The 21,969-nt window shown below is 35.0% G+C and overlaps 1 protein-coding gene across 14 annotated transcripts in view; it reads left to right on the forward strand.

Annotated features, from left to right (window-relative positions):
- The window catches only part of SGCE (sarcoglycan epsilon), a 64,005-nt gene extending 43,397 nt beyond the window's left edge, over positions 1–20,608 (forward strand). For 4 of the 14 annotated variants that reach the window (XM_037019867.2, XM_037019873.2, XM_017662381.3 and 1 more), the window contains 8 exons: positions 3,495–3,657; positions 6,024–6,235; positions 7,149–7,175; positions 7,475–7,546; positions 7,909–8,097; positions 17,492–17,535; positions 18,410–18,444; positions 20,322–20,608. In XM_037019867.2, the coding sequence (XP_036875762.1) occupies positions 3,495–3,657; positions 6,024–6,235; positions 7,149–7,175; positions 7,475–7,546; positions 7,909–8,097; positions 17,492–17,535; positions 18,410–18,444; positions 20,322–20,372 (793 nt within the window). In that variant the 3' untranslated portion in view covers positions 20,373–20,608. Of the gene's footprint in view, positions 1–3,494; positions 3,658–6,023; positions 6,236–7,148; positions 7,176–7,474; positions 7,547–7,908; positions 8,102–17,491; positions 17,536–18,409; positions 18,445–20,321 lie in introns of those variants that run through there. The other 10 variants (XM_037019869.2, XM_017662383.3, XM_037019874.2 and 7 more) reach the window with 4 other exon arrangements.
- Positions 20,609–21,969: the final 1,361 nt, after the last annotated feature.

Here is a 21,969-nt window from a genome sequence, read left to right on the forward strand (position 1 = left end):
ATGGATTGAGTATGTGGGGAGATGGATAGGAGTCAGAGTTGATGGTGCTTAGCATCTGCCCATGCCAATCATCGAGAAAGAAGAAGATAGAAGGGGAACAGGTGAGGGTGGGGTGGGGTGATGAGCTCAGTTAGGAACAGGGTAAGTTTGTGAAGCTTATGGATCATCCAAGCAGAGATGAAAGTAATTTGGCAGTATGTGTCAACTGCCATAAAAATGTTTCCACTCTAGGCATCTCTTTTAAGATAGCAACATTAAAGAATACACACAGAGATAGTCTCTGCAATATTATTTGTAACATCAAAAAATTGGAAGCAGCTCTGAAATAATTACTAATAAATCATGTACACTTAAAAATTATATTTCCATAAATCTATAATTATGAAGACTGTACAATATGGAAAATGCTTATGACACATTAAGTGAAAAAATACAAAAATGTGTTTTAGAGATGATTGCAATTATGTTAAAATGTATGTATTTGAAAAATATAAGGTACATTGGACAATGAAAATAGTTATCTTGGTCATATAAATTAATTCTGTTTTCATATCCCAAGTTTTATGAAATGTTTTCATGTTTCTTTTATAATTTGAGAAAAAAAGATATTTCCAAGCACCAAAAAACTCCTACGTTATGTCTATTTACATTACCTTATAAGTGAATGAATTGAAATATTACTAATTATAAATGCAAATCTGTCATGCTAAAGCAAGAGGATTGTTAGCAGTTGTAAGAAATATTTTATTTCTGTATGTACAAATACGTTTAAAAGTTATCAAAGAAAAATAGCTAGACAGTAAAGGGATAGAAACTGGCTTTATGTGAAGCTTAAAGATAACAACTTGGTTTAAATAGAATATGTGAATACACTGATCATCTAAAAGCTTTTTATATCCACTTTTATTCTGAATTTCTAGTTTTTAATTTTATCTTTATTTTCAATACATTATATACCATCTGTCTCCCAAAGGCACCATAGTTTTCTTTTTTTTAAATGTTATTTCAAGTGAATCTTGAGTCCAAATATACATTTGACACAAAGCAACCCAATGAGTGTGTAATTGTACTCTGGGACACATTTTTCAACTCAGGGTGTGACTTCATGCTTAGATTGACATAGCTTTGAATTTTTGAGCCACATTTTTATTTCATTTTTAAAAATAACTGCTTTATTGAGATATTCACCTAACATACAATTCACTTATTTTAAAGTATAAACTCAATGGGTTTTACTTTATTCAAGTTGTACAATCATTGCACAATCATTTTAGAACATTTTTTATCATCCCACCCATCCCCCGTACCATTAGCCGTTGTGTCCAGCTTTGGGCAAGCAACCACTTTTACTTACTGTCTCCATAAATCATTTGCCTTTTCTGGACATTTCATATGAATAGAATCATACAATATGTGATCTTTTGTGAGTGACTTCTTTCATGTAGCATAATTACTTTCAAGGTTCATCCATGTCCCTTTTTTATGACTGAGTATCATATGGATTTTCCACCTTTTATCCATTCATCAGTTGTTAAGCATTTGGACTGTTCCCACCTTATGACTACTATGAATAATGTTACTATGAACATTCATGTACAAGTTTTTGTAGGGAAGACATACATATTCATTTTTCTTAGGTTATATACTTAGGAGTAAATTCGCTGGATCAGGTGATAAGTCCTTATTTAATCTTTTGAGGAACTGCCAGACTATTTTCCAAAGAAGCTGCACCATTTTACATTCCCACCAGCAGAGCAGGAGAGTTCTAATTTCTCCACACCGTTGCCAGCGCTTCCCGTTACCTGCCTTTTTAACTGTAACTATTCCAATGGATATGAAGTAGTATGTTGTGGTTTTTCTCTTTTGCCAAAAAATGTTGAGCATTTTTTCATGTGCTTATCAGACATTTGTATATCTCCTCCCAACAACTGTCTGTTTAGATTTGTTACCATTTTTAAGCTGTATTACTTGTCTTTTTGTTACTGAGTTGTGTCCTTTCTATATTGTAGATACAAGTCCCTTAGGTGTGTGACTCGCAAATATTTTCTCCCATTTCATGGGCTGCCTTTCACTTTCTTGATGTTGGCCCTCGAAGCACACATTTTTAAATTTTGTTAAAATCCAGTTTCTCTACTTTTTTTTCTGTTACTGTCAGAACTTTTGGAGTCATACGTAAGAAATCATTGCCTAATCCAAGGTCACAACAATTTATTCATTTTCTCCTCAGTTTTAATAGTTTTACCTCTTACATTTAAGTCTTTGATTTATTTTGAGTTCATTTTTTATGTGGTGTGAGTAGGGGTACAACTTCATTATTTTGCATGTGGATATCCAGTTATCCTGGTACCATTTGTTGAAAAGACACTTCTTTCCCCAGTGAATTGTCTTGGCATCTGTGACAAAAATCAATTTACTAAATGTAAGAGTTTATTTCTGAATAAACTCTGAAATCTATTTAATTGATCTACGTGTCTTTATGCTAGTACCACATTATTCTGATCACTATTGCTTTGTAGTAAGTTTTGAAATCTGTAGTTGTGAGTCTCCCAACTTTTTCTTTTTCCATTATATTTCCATACAAATTTTAGGACCGCTGGTCAATTTCTGCAAAGAAAACAGCTGGAATTTCAATAGGTTTAGGTCACTTTATAAGTAGTCATAGCATTGTCATTAAGCAAAGAAATAATATTTATTTAGAGTAATTTCCTGTTTTTTTTCTTTTCTTTTGAAAGACCAGTGAGATTCCCTTATTCTCAACCTGCTCCAAGATTGTATGCTGTTATCACTGTGCTGTGTTCACTTTTATTGTGAAACTCATTGGCCAATTAAGTAGAATTCTTTCCCCCTAAGTGCCAAGATACACTCCAAGAAAATTAATTTTGTTTGCCTACTTTGTGTTTACCAAACAATAGTTCTGCTCTTATATTAGTTCTTAGATAAAAGATTGCAAGACCTTGGAATGAGAAACCTAACAGCAGGGGTTTGTGCAGAAGAAATACTGACAGAACTCGGGTAGAATAGCTCAGTCAGCCTAAAGCACCAAACCTCCAGGGATATAATTTCACAATCTTATAAACTGAAATCAAGTGATTATTTATTATTAATAATTATTTATTGCTTAGGAGTAGTGTTATTTTCTAGACAGTCTATTTTAAGAAAACTTTTTAAGTGTAAGTAAACTACCAAGCAGTAATGAGAATATGATACACACTTATTTTGAATTAAAATAAGTAGGATGAAAAACATGTTTAGAAATTACCAGAACTGAGAGAGTTTTCGTGCACCACAGCACTCTGTAAATATTGATTGAGTAAAAAAAAAAATGAAAGGAAGCTTCTATATGAAACACTGCTTTTAAAGCCTAGGACCCTACTTTGGGGATGATTCTAGATAATCCTTCAATTCAAAAGGATAAATCCTGCTTTCAGGGTAGATTGTTTTTCAGTGTTTCCAATTTTCTTAAAGAATAATCTGAGAGCTTCACATTTTTGCAGTGTTTATGTCATGGTTGGTGCCGATGTCCCATTTTCTTCTTGTTTACGAGAGGTTGAAAATCCACAGAATCAATTGAGATGCAGCCAAGAAATGGAGCCGGTAATAACATGTGACAAAAAGTTTCGTACTCAATTCTACATAGACTGGTGCAAAATTTCTTTGGTGAGTTTTTATTTTATTTTGTTTTTACAAATGTAATTAAAAGTGATGTGGCAGGAGATAACATTTGACCAAAACCTGAATTGCTTTTAGGAACAAATCCTGGGTTTACTTTGTGAACTGCAGTGGACTTCCTTGACCTCAAGGATTTGGCAAGCTCATTGACAGTGCATCCATTTGGGAAAGAGTATTTCCACTCTTGTACTCAATCTACCCTTGATTAGTTTGCTGGGACTGGATTAGCTTGGCAGGTGGTCCAGTTGATCCCCCTTAACATCCAAGTTGCTGCTAAATCAGGTTAAATTGTGAAGTCATTGTAACGTCCAGATAGTCTCAAATATGCTGCCACTACCCCATTTTGAAAGGAGAGATGGGAGTACAATCACAGATTTGAAATAAAGCAAGCTAGTGCTATGTTTCAGTGTCCTAGAAACTCAAACTGTAGGGAAAGTTCAAGGGATAAGAAATAATTCCAAGTGAGGAAAGTTAGAATCTTAACCTGTAGTCCATATATTAAATTTTTCTTTCTGAACCACCTTGTAATTAGCATGCTCAAAGACTTAAGAAAATGTAGATAAGGTTTCATCTTTATGTAAGATATATATAATTTGTTTGTTGGTCCTGCTTTCTGGAAGAAAAGAAAGTTATTTTATTTCTTTAGTGGACTTTAGATTTAACTTCTGTCAACTCTTGTTGGGTGGTGAATGAATTAGACCTAAGTTTAAAGTCGGCATTTGAACAAAGTTATTGACACATAAGCACAACTGTCACTTGTGTCTAGGAGAACCAACTGCAGGCACCTTTCCTGGCTCCAGTGTGGGAGAACGTATTATTCACGTTGCAACACTCAGCACCTGTGGCCCTTGGCCCTGGACTGCTCTTTTCATGTTGCTGTGTCTTTTCAGAAAATAAATAAATAAATCTTTCTTTGCCTTTTTAAATCAAGTAAAATTATTAAGACGCTGTGGTTTATATGGATTATAGGTAAATACTGAATTTGCAAAGCTCAGTATTTCAGTCATGGTGTTAATCATACAAGTGGGGAAAGATCGAGTTGCAGCAATCCTAACTTAAAGAGATGCCTTTATTTCATCTCTTTATGAAATGATGAAATCAGATGACTGATTTCATTATGACCAGTCAGTCAGTAGATGGCAGGCCCTAATGATGCCATTTGTCTTGTGCTCGTGTGTGACATGTTTACGCTTAGGAATACTATCTAATTTTTGAAGGTTTAAAATGACTTAAGCTTTGAAGATTTTAGTTTCTGTGGTAAGACTTTATAAATGGAAAGGTTGAGATTTTCATTTTTATTTTACATGTATTTATTGAGAGGTCACATCTTACTATAGGGAAGCTTAAATGAAAGAGTCAAACTATGAACACAATAAATAGAATAGAAAAGAAATGGAAAATCGGGACCTAAACTTTACAAAAAAATAAACCTGAAGTCAAGTTTGATAACAAGCCTCCCACTGCCCAGGATTAAGAGGAAATTCACTAGTTATTACTTCTCATTCTTAAAGAAGGCAGAACATCAATTCTTTGGCAGAAAATGAAGTTTCACTTGCACTCTTCTGTTAACAAAATCCTTGAAGTGGAATTTTTTGGGGGAGGATACTGAGAAATGCAACAATAATTCTCCCCAACTTTTTTGGGGGTATCTGGTGGGAATGCAAATGTAATTGACAAATTTTGCATGGCTATTTTTGTAGTGTCCTTCAAAAAAAAAAAACCCTTAGCACAAGTAAATGCAACTTAAGGAAAACAGTTCAATTAATGTGGAGGTAATATAGTGCAAATGTTGTGCATTTTTTGATCCTGGGATAGAATTTGGTGAAACTGTAGCATTGAATGGGTTACATATCCCTTAGACTATCTTTCCTACAAAATACCTCTGTCAGCTGGATGGTGGAAAGATTAAAGTTGTGATCATTTTGGAAATATTTCTCATTTTTTTTCTTTTCTCTTTGACTAACCTTTGAAACCGTAGTCTTGTACCTGGTTTTCAGCACTTAGTGGGTTGTTAACATCTACACTAGAGGTTTGTCACGAGAGGAAACAAGAAATTCACATAGTAGTGTAAAAGACTTGTTCTTTAGAGGAAGGAAACTGGGAAAGAACAGGAACCACACACACACACACACACACACACACACACACACACACACACACACAGACGCGCACATGTGCGCGCACATATATTTTCCTACTGCCCATAAATAATTGCAAATTCAAGTTAATAAAGTAATTGGGAAAGATTGCTTTTTTAGAAATTTGTCAAAGCATGTTTTGATATATCTAGATCTTAAGCTCTCATAATGTTTGTAGCTATTAATTTGATGTGTAATTGTCTTCTTTTGTATCAGGTTGATAAAACAAAGCAAGTGTCCACCTATCAGGAAGTGATTCGTGGAGAGGGGATTTTACCTGATGGTGGAGAATACAAACCCCCTTCCGATTCTTTGAAAAGCAGAGACTATTACACGGATTTCCTAATTACACTGGCTGTGCCCTCGGCAGTAGCATTGGTCCTTTTTCTAATACTTGCTTATATCATGTGCTGCCGACGGGAAGGAGTGTGAGTACTTTAAAACACTAATAAAAAATTATAGAGCCGACTAAGATAACATGTGAGATTCCATTAAAAACCAAGTTTCATTTAGTTCATAAAACACTTTTATAAATGAGTTGAAATTGTGTTCAAGTTTAATACAATACTTTATTCCTTTAAAATGAATTAAAATAGTTTTGAGTCTAATAAATCAAATGAGGGGATATAATTACTTTACTCAAAAATTATTTAGGCTAGATATAAATGCATCCGGCAAAACAGTCCCAAGAATAATTGAGGCCAGTTTCAGTTACATGAGCCATCTTCTGTAAGCAGAGATCACAGAATCTATTGACATGGTAATTGCACTTTAAATCAATAAATTATCTTAGTTTGATCAGAAGTGATGGTCAGAATTCTTGCAGTTGTTCTGCTGTCAAACAGGTGACACAATCTAAATGCTTAAAAAAATGTATGAATATAAAAACTTAGGAGCAAATTAATGAAAATAAGTATAATTTAAGTAATGAGTCTTCATGAATAGTACTTTCAGGACATCTGTGTCAATTAAAATGATTTCCCAAGATTATCCTGGAAGTCAGGGTAACAAAGCAAAGGATAAAAAAAATAAAGCAGCAAGTAACAAATTCTTCCATTTTTACATGTAGCCTAATTTCATTATGTCATAGAATTTATTTCCAAGAGCTTGAATCTTGATCTCCATCCTTTTTCCTTTCTCTCTGTTTCTCATCAGTATTCCATCTCTGTATGTGTACTCATCCAAGTAATGTCATAAACCTGGTGGCAAATGCTTCCTGGTTGCATTTAATAATAACAATGTCAGCCATTTCCACCTCATGCAAGATCCCATGAACATATAGTCTTAATGTTCCAAATATCAATGCTATTATTTAATTCATAAATTTTGTTTTGTTTCTAGGGAAAAGAGAAACATGCAAACACCAGAGTAAGTGTCTTCTTTCCTGTTATTTTCTTTATCATTTGTTTTCACTTCTCAGTTGCTCACCATGCTCCATACATGTGTGCCATGCTTTTTTTTCATTTGTCATCTTCATAGTTGATTTCATAAATGTGAAAGCTGCTTTCTAAATAGAGACATTTAGGAGGGGTAGGAACTAAAAATAAAAAGGGTTTGAAAACTAAGAATATATAGTTAAAAATTAAATCTAAAATATTTCAGATTCAGAATATTAACTTGCCATTCATATTATGTGATTTCCTGATCTGCATTTCTATAAACCACAGAACAGATGAAAAGAACTTTCATACACGTTTTCCTGAATCTACAGTAATAACCTACCATAAAATGAAACTTCTGTGAGTATTTATTAAATGCCCCATCAGAAGCAACAATATAAAAGCTATGGTAGTTTTATTTTAATCATAGACATTAAATAGAATGCTAGTTTGTTACTTAGGGCTCTAATATTAACACAATGCTTTGTAGCTTAGTTTAATGAAAGACATTTATTTAAAAATTAATTTTTAATTTTCAGTTTTGCTATGTCAAAAGTATATGAACTGTATCTCTTTCTGAGGTAACTTGTAAAATGCCTGAAGTGCAATAATGTCTTCTTATTTTAAACAGAAAAACAATATTTCATAACTTACTAGTTAATGACCTATCAGGCTAGTATGCATTTTAAAAATATATGTTGTTTTGTTTCTTTTTGACCTAGTATCCAACTGGTCCATCATAGTGCTATTCAAAAATCTACCAAAGAACTTCGTGACATGTCCAAGAATAGAGAGATAGCCTGGCCCCTGTCAACGCTTCCTGTGTTTCACCCTGTAACTGGGGAAATCATGCCTCCCCTACATGCAGACAATTATGAGAGCACTAGTATGCCATTGATGCAAACGCAGCAGTAAGTATCCACTTGGAACTATAATTACTTAATATGCATGAATATATCTACTTAATGTCTATAAAGAGCAGACCTTTTCCGTTTTGTTGCTTTTGCTTTTTTATAGTTAGAAGAGAAAATACCAGAAGGACATTGATAGTGTAGAGCTCATACCTAGCATGCTGACCCAAATAAATAAGATTACTTTTGGGAAATGCTCTTTTTTCCTTCACTAATCCAGACAAGATGACATTCACCTTGATATTTAGGAAACTGACAGTGCTAATAAATGAACTGTGTTTGCACAAAGATGAGTTCACTGTAAAAGAGAAGTATATCCTAAAACATGACAAACTGATTATTTTTTAGAGTGATTGTTAGAATTATTTGGTTGTGTTAACTTTTTTTTTTTTAATGTTACTACCACAGATTTATTTAATCTAAATTTTTTGCCTCATATAAAAGGTTTTTAGGTTGCTTTTTGTGATCTGCTTGTATATCAGAATGAGTAGTTCTAGTTCTGGCTTTAAACACTATTAGTGCAGACCTTCAGTGTAGTGCCAGAACTGTGGTCAGAAAGCCTGCAAGAGGCCTCTGTAAGAGGGAGGTTAAGGAAACTGCCCAGTTGCTCTTTGAGAAATCTATGTTACATGCCTAGAAGCTCAATTTTGAATTAAGGGAACTGTAGGTAAAACTATCATTTATTTTTAAGAACAAGGCTTTTTTCCCCTTTTTTAACCATATGTTGAAGTGGGTTAAATTCAATTTCCCCAAGGAAGCCAAAAGTTTGCTTTTGAGATCCTCCTCTTTTTCACTTTATTTTTGTAAATAGAATGAACATACAGAAAAATCTGTCCCCCTCTGCAACATACACATAAACTTTAGGATATGATGTAAAAGTAACTTCTTTCTGATTAAAGATTTATCTGGGAACCATACTGAGTGCAAACATTTGCCCGTTAGGGTTGCTTATTTTATAACCATGTAAAATGCATGTGATAATTTGAAGACTAAAAAGTAATTAATATGAGACTATAGAGAGTCAGACTCAATAAATTTATCTAGCATTTTTTGGAAATATGAAAGTGTTAAGAGTATTTTCCTGAACTTCTCTAACATCATTTCGTGTTGAACAGAACAAGGAATGTATTTATGTATGTGTGTATGTGTGTATTATGTATGAGTAATTGATTCAAGTCCTATTAACAGAGGAGAAAATTGCATACATTTTAATATTTGAGTTTTGGAAGCAATATTCTATCAGGGTTATAAATACAAAATTTAGTTCTACCTAATGGAAGGGATGGATTTCTATGTTCTCTGATGATCAGTGAGTCATCATATAAATCCACACTTCCCTGGTTAGGTACTGATGAGAAAAATTAGTAAAGTTTCAAGAATATTGTAGTAGCTCACAATGTAACAATCTCTCCTGCCTTTTTTAGATGAAAATTATGAACAGCCTTGTCAAAGTAATTTTTTTTCAAGATGAAAAGAATTAACAAATTCTTTAAGACTACCATTTCTTATATTATTTACCCAAGAGTGCTGGTGAAACATTGTATATATTCTTCAAATGCTGATATGTATTCTCAAAATGAAATAGTCAAAATACACTTGAAAAACAGGTTTTTGTTTTTAAACAAGAGTTCTCAGAGCCTTCAGTGCATTGGTAAGCTTTGTGAAACCATGGGAAAATGTCAGAAATGGTAACTTTAAGGAACACAGAGAAATACTTCTGGTGACAAAGTAACAATGCTGTCAATTTTAGAATGAAGAAATATTCAATATAATCAGTAGGGGAACTTGAATACATTTGCAAATCACTAAAATCTGTTGCTGGTGAAGTTTAAGGGAGGAAAAAGACTGTCATTTTTTAGATACTCTTTTTGACCATATATTGAGAATAAGAATAGCCCCTTAAAAATTATTTTGTTTCCCCGTGGCTAGGATTTCACAATGTTGCTGCTAATATACAGGCAAAATAAAATTTTCTATCTAGTTTACAACCAAATGCATCCTCCTTTCATAACCCCATTAAGATGGTCATTATGTTGATCAGATCTATTTGCAAATGCAATAGGTTGCTTTATTGGACTTGCAACAATTTGACCATGTATGTATTTTTAAGTCCAGAAAACCTTCATATTATTCAGATTTCTGCTAATGGAAAAACTCCATTAACTAGCACTTCTATATAAATAGGGTACATAGGTAATTGATGATGCTCACAATGATTATTCTGAGGCACTGCGAGATCATCAAGTGGGTCTGACTCATCAGAGGAAAATTAAATTACATTTGGTGTAGTTTCAGTGTTGAGTGTATATTATCTTTTTTTTTTATTCCTGGAAATGGATAATATGTGCACGGTCTCTATGGTAACTCCCTATAAGCCAGAATATGTGATTAACCTCATTTTCCAACCATGCCAGATAATAGGGAATTTATTGTATCAGGTTTGTCACAGCTGTCCTTTATGCAAATTCATCTCTTACCCCTTACCTTAAAAGCATGGCCCTGTTTTTAAAGTTGTATTTCAGCATCAAGTACACACATATATAAATATTGTCATCATTTGGATCAAACTGAATTCTCAACATTAAAATGAGGCATTTGATGAGGTGTTACGCTACTTGACAACCAGGTATATGCTTGGATAATGCTGTCTGGTATTTGTTAATTAACCTTTCCTAGAAGGGCATGTGTTTCATCTTTACATATTCATACTAGCCATGCTGATCTTATCATTCATCACTAATTTGGCTAGCTACAGGCTTTTGTGTTTATTCTTCAGACTCAACAACGGAAGTATTTAGGCATAAAGATATGACTGGAAGTCTGTTGACTTCTAAGCAAGACTCAAGAACATTCAAAGCTTTCCTGAAAAGGTCCATAGAAATCTGTTTGGGTTTTTAAAATAAGTGAATCCGTGAGGCCTAGAGAACCTTATAATAGTGTGAGGTGTGAAGGAGGAAAACTTATAGCAGTTGTAGGATAAAAAGCTGCCACAGTTATTTGTCAATTACACAGTAATATTTTATTTTTGGTAGAATGCTTCACAGGATTGCAGACTGGTATCATAGATTAGACAGTAAAAAAATTGTTTAATCATTTCCAGATGATAAAAATGAGACATGAATAAGAGACAAAGCTAAATTAGGTCAAAACTGAGATTAGATTATTTACCTATCTCATTATTAAGTTAGGGATAGATAATGTGGTCATTGACCTCAGAAGGATCTTGGATCCAGGTTACAAGTAAGATGATTGAACAGATAGTGGATAGAGGAACTGGAGTCGGACCAGGAGATGGAACATATGCTCAGAAAAGAGGATTTCATTAGGTCCAGTGTTCCTTCCACATGTCAGATTACAGAGACAATATAATATAAACAGGCTGTTAGTGATCACATAGTATAGAAATGTAAGGTAAATTTAATTTGATCTTTGCTAATATATTTATTATTTAATATAATAACCTTTTTATTTTGGAATGATTTTTGAGGTACAGAAAAGTTGCAAAGTTAATACATGGTCTTCCAAGATATCCCTTACCCGGTTTCTCCCATTGTTAACATCTCACAGTGCCATAGTATGTTTGTCACAGCTAAGAAACCAGCATCAGTGCCTTGACATTAACTGGACTTCAGACTTTGTTTTTCCTCCGGAATTTCACTAGTTTTTCCTCTAAGGCTCCTTTTCTGTTCCAGGATTCTGTCTAGGACACAAGAATTGGCCTGTCCCTTTAGTCTCCTTTGGTCTGAGCAGTCTTTTAAACCTTCCGTGTTTCCCTGACCTTAACAGTCTTGAGAAGCACTAGCCATGTATTCTGTAGAATGTTCCCTACCTCTAATAGTCAGGTTTCTGTATATATACTTAATCAGTTTTCTTTGTAGCCCAGTGAAAAAATGTTACCATAAATATCAAGAAGAATTTTTTTCCTCTATAGGCAGTCCCCTTACTCATTTCAGTTCATTGCTGGAAATCACATTATAAAGGAATCCTTAAAGGTAACTTTGCTTTGCCCAAAAACTGTAATTTGGGGTTGTGTTTTTGACCAAAGACTTAACGTCAGAAATATATTACAGATATTACTGGTGTACTTCCAGGATAAACCTTTGTAATGACTTAAATTAAGAAAACCAAATTCCAAGTCACAGAATTGTAGGTCCTAAAAGGAATGTTGAGAGAGAGTCTGGCCTGGTTGTTCCCAAACCAAGTTGCAAGTCAAACTCGGCTGTGGAGCTTTTACAATACAGATCCCAGCTCTTTCTTCTGGGGATTAGGAATCTTGAGGATATGTGTGTTTTGGAGGAGCAGGAAAAAAAAGGTTGAGAAACGCTGACTTAAAGGACCTAGGCTTCAGGATTTGGAAAAAGCCAGATTGGTATTTCTGGTATCTCTGTTGGGGATGGAGGTGAGGAAGTGGTTGTTATTCACACTGCTCCTTGTAGTCTTTAAGACGGGGAACAGTTTCTCCTAACTCCCCCAAAGGGGTATGTGCAAAAGAGCAGTGTGAAAGGGGCAGTCCCAAGGCATTAGCCAGAGGGTTTTTTGGCTGTTGTGGGTTTATACTTACCAACCTCTAGACTTTACACACCTCCTGAAGATGCCAGAGGAATGGTGTGGCCAAGTGAGAGATGAATGCTGATTAGAATACAATGTGTGAATGGGACAGAGAAATGCTAAACCTTGAAAAGGTAAAGACCACTGGGAAATTATACTCATTTTGTAATTTTATGGGAGGCATTGATCTGAGATTGCCAAATGTTCAAATTTTCAAAAAAATAATTTATTCTTAAATTTGTAATGCATTATGTGGTCTTTTAGTGGTAGATCTGCCTCCCCATTATTCTCTTCTTGCACCAACATCAATATCAATCAATTTTTTCCTTAGTAGAAGGCATTGTCCTAAAGGGTTTTATGTAATTCATAATAGGGGAAAGTGCCCAAACATTTTCAAGGAAGATTTTAACTGTCTGTCCAAAAATTTTCCTTCTCCATTATACTAAACATAATGCCTAATCCAGGATGATGGGGAGTCCCTCAAAACAGGAGGTAGGTTGTACTTATTAAACTCTTTTGCAAATTAAAAAGTATAAAAGAAGAATTAAGTCTTCTAATTAAAGATATGTAATAACTAATCATTTTAGCTTTTATCTAAAGTATTTTTCCATCTGTTATCCCTTTGATTATGAGAACTAACTTCATGGTAAAATTCCATAAATAAAAAATTAGATTTCAAATGAGGGTTAATACCAGTTGAAGAGATGTTTCAGGGGAACAAGAGAATGATTTCCTGTTGATAAGTGTCAAGCAGGCAAGGGTATTTCAGAGCCATTGACTTTTTTTTTTTAATTTACCAAGTACACCCTAAAAATGACAGGTGAAATAGCTCTTTGATGATTTCGGTTCTGTAGGTTTGTGCTGTTTAAAACTTGGTAGGCTTGCTTTTGGTTTTAACACAAACAGGGAGAAAAATAAGACAGAAACAGATGTCTCCTTTCTGCTTTATATTCCATGTATGTGTTACATATATTTTAATTAAAATTAGGTTTTGAAACTAAAAATTATGTTTCCAATATTTTCGTGTTCCTCCTTCCTTCCTTAATCCAAATAATGTCCTGCTTCCATAGTAAAGTACTTATAAGGATTCAAATCAGCTTTTTTTTTTAAAGAAAAAATTTTGTAGAAAATTCAAGGTTTGGGCAATACCAATTTTGCTGAAATTAACTGGGAAATTCCAAAAATACATTACTATTTCTTATTGTTAAATGACCTCATACTAATTCAGAAGAACTGTTTGATATTCTACATAGCTGATGTCATTTATTTTCAACTCTGGCACAGATTCTGTGGCTTTACGCAGGTCACTTAACCTTTCTTTGCTTTTGAGTCTTCAAGCAGGCAGGAATATACCGGGTTCATAATCACCAACCTTACTCACAGAATTACTCTACAGGATATCCAAGAATGCCAAATTACCTTAAACTGGTTATACACATAATAAATAATTGTGCACGCCCCCCAAATTGCTTATTTATTAATTTGCAAGTTATTACCTTTGCTTTTTTAAAGAATGAAGTTTGTGCAATGGCTAATTTACATAATTTTCTATTTAAATGCATGTAATTAACGGTAGTAAAATTAGAAAATAATTAATGCTAATAATTTAGGAAATTACAGTTTTCTTAAATGTTTGTTCTACCTACTACAGTTTATACATAATAATCTTTCCGTTAGTCCATTAATTTAATTATTCTAAATAATTTTATGGTTTATGAAGGACCTTTCTTTGAAGGATTTAAAGGACTTCTATTTGAAGTCAACCCCCACTCTCCTGTGTAATTACCTTTAGCATAGAGGAAAATGCTTCCATTTTCATATTGCATTCTCTGCTTAAATACAGCCAAGTTAGTTGTAGGCATTTTTCCGGTATGCCTGAAGCGGTGTTCTTATAAGACCTCCCTTCAACTCTTGAATGGAATACACCCTTCAAATACGCCCATTATAGATATATTAACACTGTAACAAAGGCTCACACATAGTCACAAGTTTGGGCAATCCCCAGACAGACCTATGTGTGCACACCTGGAAGACTCTGGGGAAGCTGAGTCTCCATGTATGCTTTGTTGATCACCCTTTTGCCCACATAAGCACTTTTGTATAACTCATACAAGTTTCAGTAGAAGATGCAAGGAGGGCATGTGCATCATTCAAACTGAATAAGTTAGGGCAAGCATCAGATACTAAACCCCTAAACCAATGTGGGTTACAGACACAACTGCTCTCTTAGACATTGTCATATTTCTTGCTAGTTTGTGTGTGGCCTTTCTCAACCAGCCATTTCCCTTCAACCATAGCCAAGCCCAGTGCTACTGGAAAGTTTAAAAGAGGCTAGAGAAGAAATTACAGGGAGTAGATTGACTTTGATCAGTGGTTTTTCAGCTGTGTTCCAGTCGGAAGGGTAAGCAGGGCTGGCTAACAGGAGAGAATATTCCAGCTACTTCATCCAAATACTGATTTGTATTTGGGGCATCTTTGATCTTAGGCTTTTGAAGGGCTTTCTTCATCCTCTTTGGTGTTGTTTTGTCAAAATGCATTTATTTAAGGCTGGGTAGCGATGATAGGAAATGAAGTACATGCATGCGTGTGTGTGTGTGTGTGTGTGTGTGTGTGTGTGTGTAAGGTGTGGTATATTGATCTCTAATGTGAAATAGACCCAAGTTAGTTGTACCTGAGAAATTAAAACTCAAATCCCCATCCGAAATGCCCACAAAATTGTATTTTGACTTATGTAGTGAAGAAGTTCTTTTTTCTCATCTTTAAATCTAGAACTTATTTTCTCTTTATGGTTTATAAATTAATCTTTTACTTTTATGATCAAAACCACTATAAAAACACTGTGAAATGCTGAATGAGTAAACAAACCAAAAAAAAAAAATAGTTCCTGAGATCACACAAGGATAAATAAGTAGGGCTGAAAGGTAATAGCAAAAGGGAATGAAATTACTGGGATAAATTATTAAGTAACTTCCTTAAATTAAATTAGAATTGATTTTGTTGTTTCCTTAACAATATACTTAAAATGGAACTGAAATTTTTAAAAAAATCACTGCAAGTCATTCACATTCCTATAGATTAAATTAAGAGTTTCAACAGTATTTAGCAAGCACATACTGTTTTCTGCTTTAGATTGTTGTATTTGGAACATAATATTTGCCTGACTGAAATGATTCAGATCAATGGTTTTCAAACTGTTTCTTGGAAGTTTCTTAGGGGCCGGCATGTGGGGCAAAGGAAACAAAGCAGGCAGGGTTCCTGGCTCCCCTCTTCAACCCAGGCAACCTCACATTTATTACTTTTGTACATCAAGAGTTCTGCTTAGGATTTCAGTTAAAAGTTATTCCATTACTAAAGAGAAACAAAAAAGACTTTGAAAATCCCTAGCTTGGATCAAACCCTACTCTATATCAAGGGGTTGACTCCTAGAATTTCTTCCAGAGAGAATCTAAATTGTACATTTTTGTAAACTAATTTTAATACCAAGATTTGAAATGAAATGGCTACATGTGAATGTCAATAAACGTGTGTATATGTGAATCTTTGTATCTTCAATTTTGCATGTATTCATTCAAAAATTATTGCGTGTTTACTGCCAGGGACACTACACAAAATAGGATGGCTCTTGACTAGTAAGATGCTGTGGGGTAAATAAACATTACGTGAGGAGAAATGCAATGAAGATCAGCATGTGCAGGAAAGCATACTCAGCAGTAGCCTAATGGTGGGGGAGGTCACTGAGGGAGTGGGGAGGCCTAGAACAAGTGGTACTTGAGATACGTTTTTTTTTTACTTAAAAAGAATGTTAAAATTTTTAATGAACATTCTCATGGGGTATTTTAAATATAAGAGTAATACGTGTCTACTGTAGCCATTTTCAGCTGAGTTCACAAGGACAAATGGGAACTGTTTGGGTGTAAGAGATGGTAGAGGCCATGGTTATGTGGGTTCTGTTCCAAGCAGTCCTCACAGGGAGGGCTCCGTGGAGGGACCAGAGATACTGATGGCCTTCTAGGCCACACCAAGAAACTTGAAACTGGATTTGCAGGTAGATATAAGGAAATAATGAAGTATGTGTTGATCAGATTTGTGTCTTAGATCATCTGACAGCAATATGCACAGTGGATTAAAAGGGAACAAGAAGGGGAATGAGGAAGTTATTCAGATCAGTTGCAAAGATCCAAGTGGGAAATTATGATGACTTCGGCCAAGTTAGGAATGGAGAGGGGGTGAAGATGGGGACCCGGTCAGAGGAGATTGAGGAGAATTGTCGAGTTTCCAAGTGACTGGATATGGAGACTGAAGAAGAGGGAGGGTCAGTGATCACTGCTACATTTTGACAAGTGAAGATGGGTAGATGGCCTTGTCATTCCTGGGGAGGGGATAGAGGAGCACAGGTTTGGCATAGTGAATGAAGATGGCTACAAATGTTCTATGAGAATGTATGAGTGTATATACATATACCAGACCTGGAAAGTACACAGGTTACAAACATAAGCCCTGGAATCCCTATGTTCATGTCTTTATCCACCACGTCCTAACTGTGCACTTCTGACCTCTAAGCCTATTTCCTCTTCTATATATTGGGAAAAATAATACTTACCTCCTAGGGTTGTTGCAATGTAGAGTATAATATGTAGCAGGAACTCCATGAATGTTGTCAAATATTGCTATTATTTATCTTCCTTTCTCATACATAGACTCATGAAGGATGGGGAGGTGTAATGCTGGATTAGATTATTTTTGGGGTTCTTTTTAGCTATAAAGTTATTCATTCTAATATGTCTGCTCACTGTTTCCATGTGTGTAAACGAACACCATTTTACTCAGAAATGTTAATCATTTCTAGGAACTTGCCACATCAGACTCAGATTCCCCAACAGCAGACTACAGGTGAGTACCTAAAGTATTAAGTTGCTGTTCATGGGTGAAGCTAATAGATTAAAAGATAATTATAGTACTGTATAATTTATGAAGATTTAGTTTTACCTAGGAAGGCAAAACAGTTGTCATTTCTTAATCAGAGTTAGAACCTCAGAACAATAGCTTAGATTATTGCATAGATTGGCTTCAGAGTGATAAACACAAGGTAAATGATCTTAGAGCAAAAGCGTCCATGAAGGTCCTGTCTAATTAAGGAAGACTGAATAAAATTCCCTTCCTTCAGCCAAGCTCCCTATTCTTCCCCTTGGAATGAAAGATTCTTAGTTTGGATGCATCCAGAATTTGTCTCAGTAAGTGAGCAGCTTGAAACTGACTCTTACAAAAGGAAACCATTGTGACTAATCACTGAGGCTCCAGGGAGATAAATGAGAAATGGTTTGCCTGGCATTAATGCCACTTTAAAAAGCTGTTATAACATGACCAGCGACAACAAGATGGTGGACAATTCCGCCTGGACTATTCTATTTCCCTCAGACTTGCTTTCTTTAAGTTTATTTCTTTCAAGTGCCTCCAAAAAATTTCCACAGCTAATTACTTCATTCATCTCGGTACTGAGTAGATAACTTATTCATGATTGTCTCCTAATTAGTGGTTGATTCCTAGTCCTAATTGCCAGGCAACCAGTAATGCCTTTGTAGCTCTTGGAAAGCCAAGAAAAGTCTTTAAAACTGTAAGTTGGTTGTGGAGTTCTGAGTATGAATAGTGGTATAGTGGTAGGAAAGCTATTAAGTAAGTTTCTTAAAAACTTGAGGCACATATAGAAATTTACTGGATGTCTTCATTCAAAAATTATCTTCTCTATTACTGCTTTCGGGAATTTAAGGAGATTTCCGTTTGACAACTTTTCAAAGATTTGAGGCAAGTATAATGAACTTGTTCATCAGATTTTAATTATAAGATAACATTTACCAGAATTTTCCCCCACAATTTTGATGGCTTGTTTTAATTAAATGCTAACATGTTTCAACAAGACTGTTCAATATACGGATGTGGTGGCGCTCCTGTAAGTACCCAGGAGATGGATGAAGGAACAAACTTTGTTATAAATATGTGGTACCTGAAGAGCAAAGAAACAAATGAATCCCTGCTACCACTGATTTTGTGGCTTTTTTATTTAAAGAGGAAAACTCTTTAAAGAATATGTGCACAGTGGAAGTGCTAGAACTTTTTTCTTCATTAACCTCATAGACAGCCATCTCTCTTGAGAACTCTTCCCTCTGATTCTTAATTGTTTCAGGCAAGGAGCGAGTCAAAGGGACACAAGGTCAACAAAATAGTAAATGGTTCTCTTGCATGTTTTAAAAATCCAGATTTTACTTATTCCCTTTATGAGGAGAAATAAGGAAACCTAAGTAGATGATGGGAGATTTACTGGATAGTTGTATAGATTTTTAGTAAGTAGACTTGTTGGTGTGCTACATTTTAGTAATATGCAGCATTTCCAAATCAAGGACAATTTATGCTTGAGCAAGTGTGATAAGAGCTGAAGAATTTCCCTAAGGGCCTAGATTTTACGTTCAACCTGATTTCCTAAGTTGTTTTTGGGGAGCAAGCATTATGCTTGAGTCAAGAAAGCTTTGATCTTTTTAGATAACACTGTTCCCTGTTACCTTCTCATGTTCTTACATTTTTCTGTAATTGGGAGCATATTGTTGCCTGAAGTACACTATCACCTCTTGGTTGTTTTCTTTTTCTTGTCATTTTCAGTGAGTCCCCAATGTATCTAAGTGCTAAAGGGAGAAAGGCCACCCTAGCATTTTTTTTATAATGATGATAGATTGTTGTGTTTCTGCCTCTGGTAAATGTAAAAACAAATAGGGTTATGTCTCCTCGAGAGAAGAGCTAAATGGGCAGATTGCATTCTTTATTCCCTTTCTATTCATTTGAATGAATAAATGAAATCTGTTTCTCCATTTCTAAGTTACTCTGTTTTGTTTGCACTTGCGTGGATTCAGGGGTGTTTATTTATTTTCATGGGTACAACAGCTTCTCTGTTCCTCCATCCTGGTTATTCTCATATCACAAAGAGGCAACAACATTAGTGCATGACTATCATAAAATAACAATTTGCTTTTTCCAAGTACCTCAGAGCATTATTCTAGTGTCATGGTTGTTTTTATGAAGGTAATTTAAGTACAGGGTTTGTCTCTTGAATACCAAAGAATTCTATGTGTAGCCATTTATATGAAATTTGTCAGGGGAGAGTGAATTTTGAAGTTGGTTTTATTTAGTTAGTTGTTTTCTTTGAAATCATCAAACTAGCTGCTGGTGTTGTAAGCCTGGACTTGAGCACTAGCTGGGATAATAGAACATTTAAAAGACGACAATAGCACTGCCTTTGCAATGGGCCCAAGCCAGTGGGTTTGGTGCCCCTTCAGGATTTCCTCATTTCCTTTGCCCTTCCAACCCATATGATATTTTCTAACAAGCCATGATTGAAATGTACAGTCATACACCCCGCAGTCAACCTCATTTTTGCTTACTATGGGAGGAATTTTCAGACCATATCTTTTGAGAAATACAAAACGTAGCTTTAGCTCAAGAGGGTGAGAGCTAATTTAGAATTTTTCCTTTTTTTTCTTTTTTAAAAACCAAATGCAGAGAAATAATGCAACCTAATCACTTTAAATTATGTTAAGAAAATAGAAATGTACTCTTTGTCAGGTTTTACTCAAAATCTACGAGTGTCCCTGCACTGACTAACCCATGCCCATATTTGTTCTTATGCATTGCAGGTAAATGGTATTCCTGAAGAAAGGAAACTTACTGAAGCAATGGACTTGTAATCAGGCAACACAGCAGTTACATCTTATTTCTTCCCTCTTCCAATAATGCATGAGCTTTTCTGGCATATGGTGTGCATGTCGACAGTATTAAGTATATACCAAATAATACGTATAACTTTAATTTTACTAAGGTATTTTTTTTGTACTTAAAGCATTTTTGACAATTTGTAAAACAATGATGACTTTATATTTGTTACAATAAAAAGTGATCTTTAAAATAAAAAATTATTAATGAAGCCTAATGTCTGGTGAAACTGACTTTGTAAAGGTGTTTGATTGCCTTCTATATAGTTGGAGTCTTTTGTTGCTACGAACAGGTTCATGTGTTCATTCTTCATTTGACAGGACTTTATTAAGCACTTCCTATTCTTATAAATACATATTTATTTGCTTATATTTATTTATATAAATACATAAAATGTTCTGTGTACCAAGTTAGCAACCTATTTAAATGGGATTTTTGTCTTTGTGGCCTATATAGTCTGTTCTTTTACTTACCACCTCATGGAGTGTTTCAGGGTGAACCTAGTTTTATGGATATGGATCTAGTGATACCCATCATGAAGGGCAGCCTAAGCTGCCGCATAATTACCTGACTCCGTAGTCAGATATTTGGTTTTAGGAGTAAGCCAGGAGTTATTATTCAAAAAGAGAAGAGTTACCTGTGCACAGTGACGTGCATTAGCCCAGAACCACAGGCACCCCTGGGACAACACTACTTTTGAGGGTTAGCAGAGTTTCCTCATAGCATGTCGGTCCACTTCACACATTATGGACACTCTTGGGTCATTGTCACCATCAGGCCAGCTAGAAGGGCTGCTTTTGCTGAAGACTAGACCAGCTAGAAAACTTTCTCTTACTCTGCTCTAGGCAGACTTCTTCTGTGTTACCTGTTGTTTGGTCAGAGGACACATCAATGCTACTTAAATCTATTCCAAAATCTAGAAAATTCCCTGTGAGTATAGTGTGCAACAACTTGTCTTCCACTTAGGGAGAATATTCTATCATGTTCCTGACACTGGAAACCCTTTCCTTCCTTACTCCTTTCTGGGACTAAACACGATGTATGTTCTTTGATTTCTTAAAGATTTATCTTGTAAACTATTTCTTTCCAAGACAGCAAGGGCATTGCCACTTGGTGTTATTCAGGACTGTTACATCTTGAGGTTGTAGAATTCTGTCAGAAAGAAGTCCAGTACAGCCAGAGTATGGAGCACAGGGAAAGGATGTTGGAAAGCATGGAGGAAGTTGAGACTCAAGAGATAGATAGTCCCAAACCATGCATGACTGTAAAGGCAGAAAAGTAAAGTCTGAAGGATTTTAAGAATGAAAGATGTGGTCATATTTAACATTTTTATAGAGTCAATCCAGCTATAACAGGGTAGGTGGGTAGAATAGGTATGGATAGATTAGTTAGGAGGCTTCTGTAGACATGATTGGAGAAATAATAACTTTGATTAAGATAGTGGAGGAAGAGAGATTGAAATGGACAGATTCGAGCTATTTAGGAGCTGGTAAATTAATACTTTGGAAATTGTGTTATGGAAGAGAAAGGGGCAAATTCTGATTATGCATTGGTTATTTTGTGTAGGGTGTG

This window comes from Manis javanica, chromosome 6 (assembly GCF_040802235.1).
Source record: "Manis javanica isolate MJ-LG chromosome 6, MJ_LKY, whole genome shotgun sequence".
Taxonomy (NCBI): domain Eukaryota; kingdom Metazoa; phylum Chordata; class Mammalia; order Pholidota; family Manidae; genus Manis; species Manis javanica.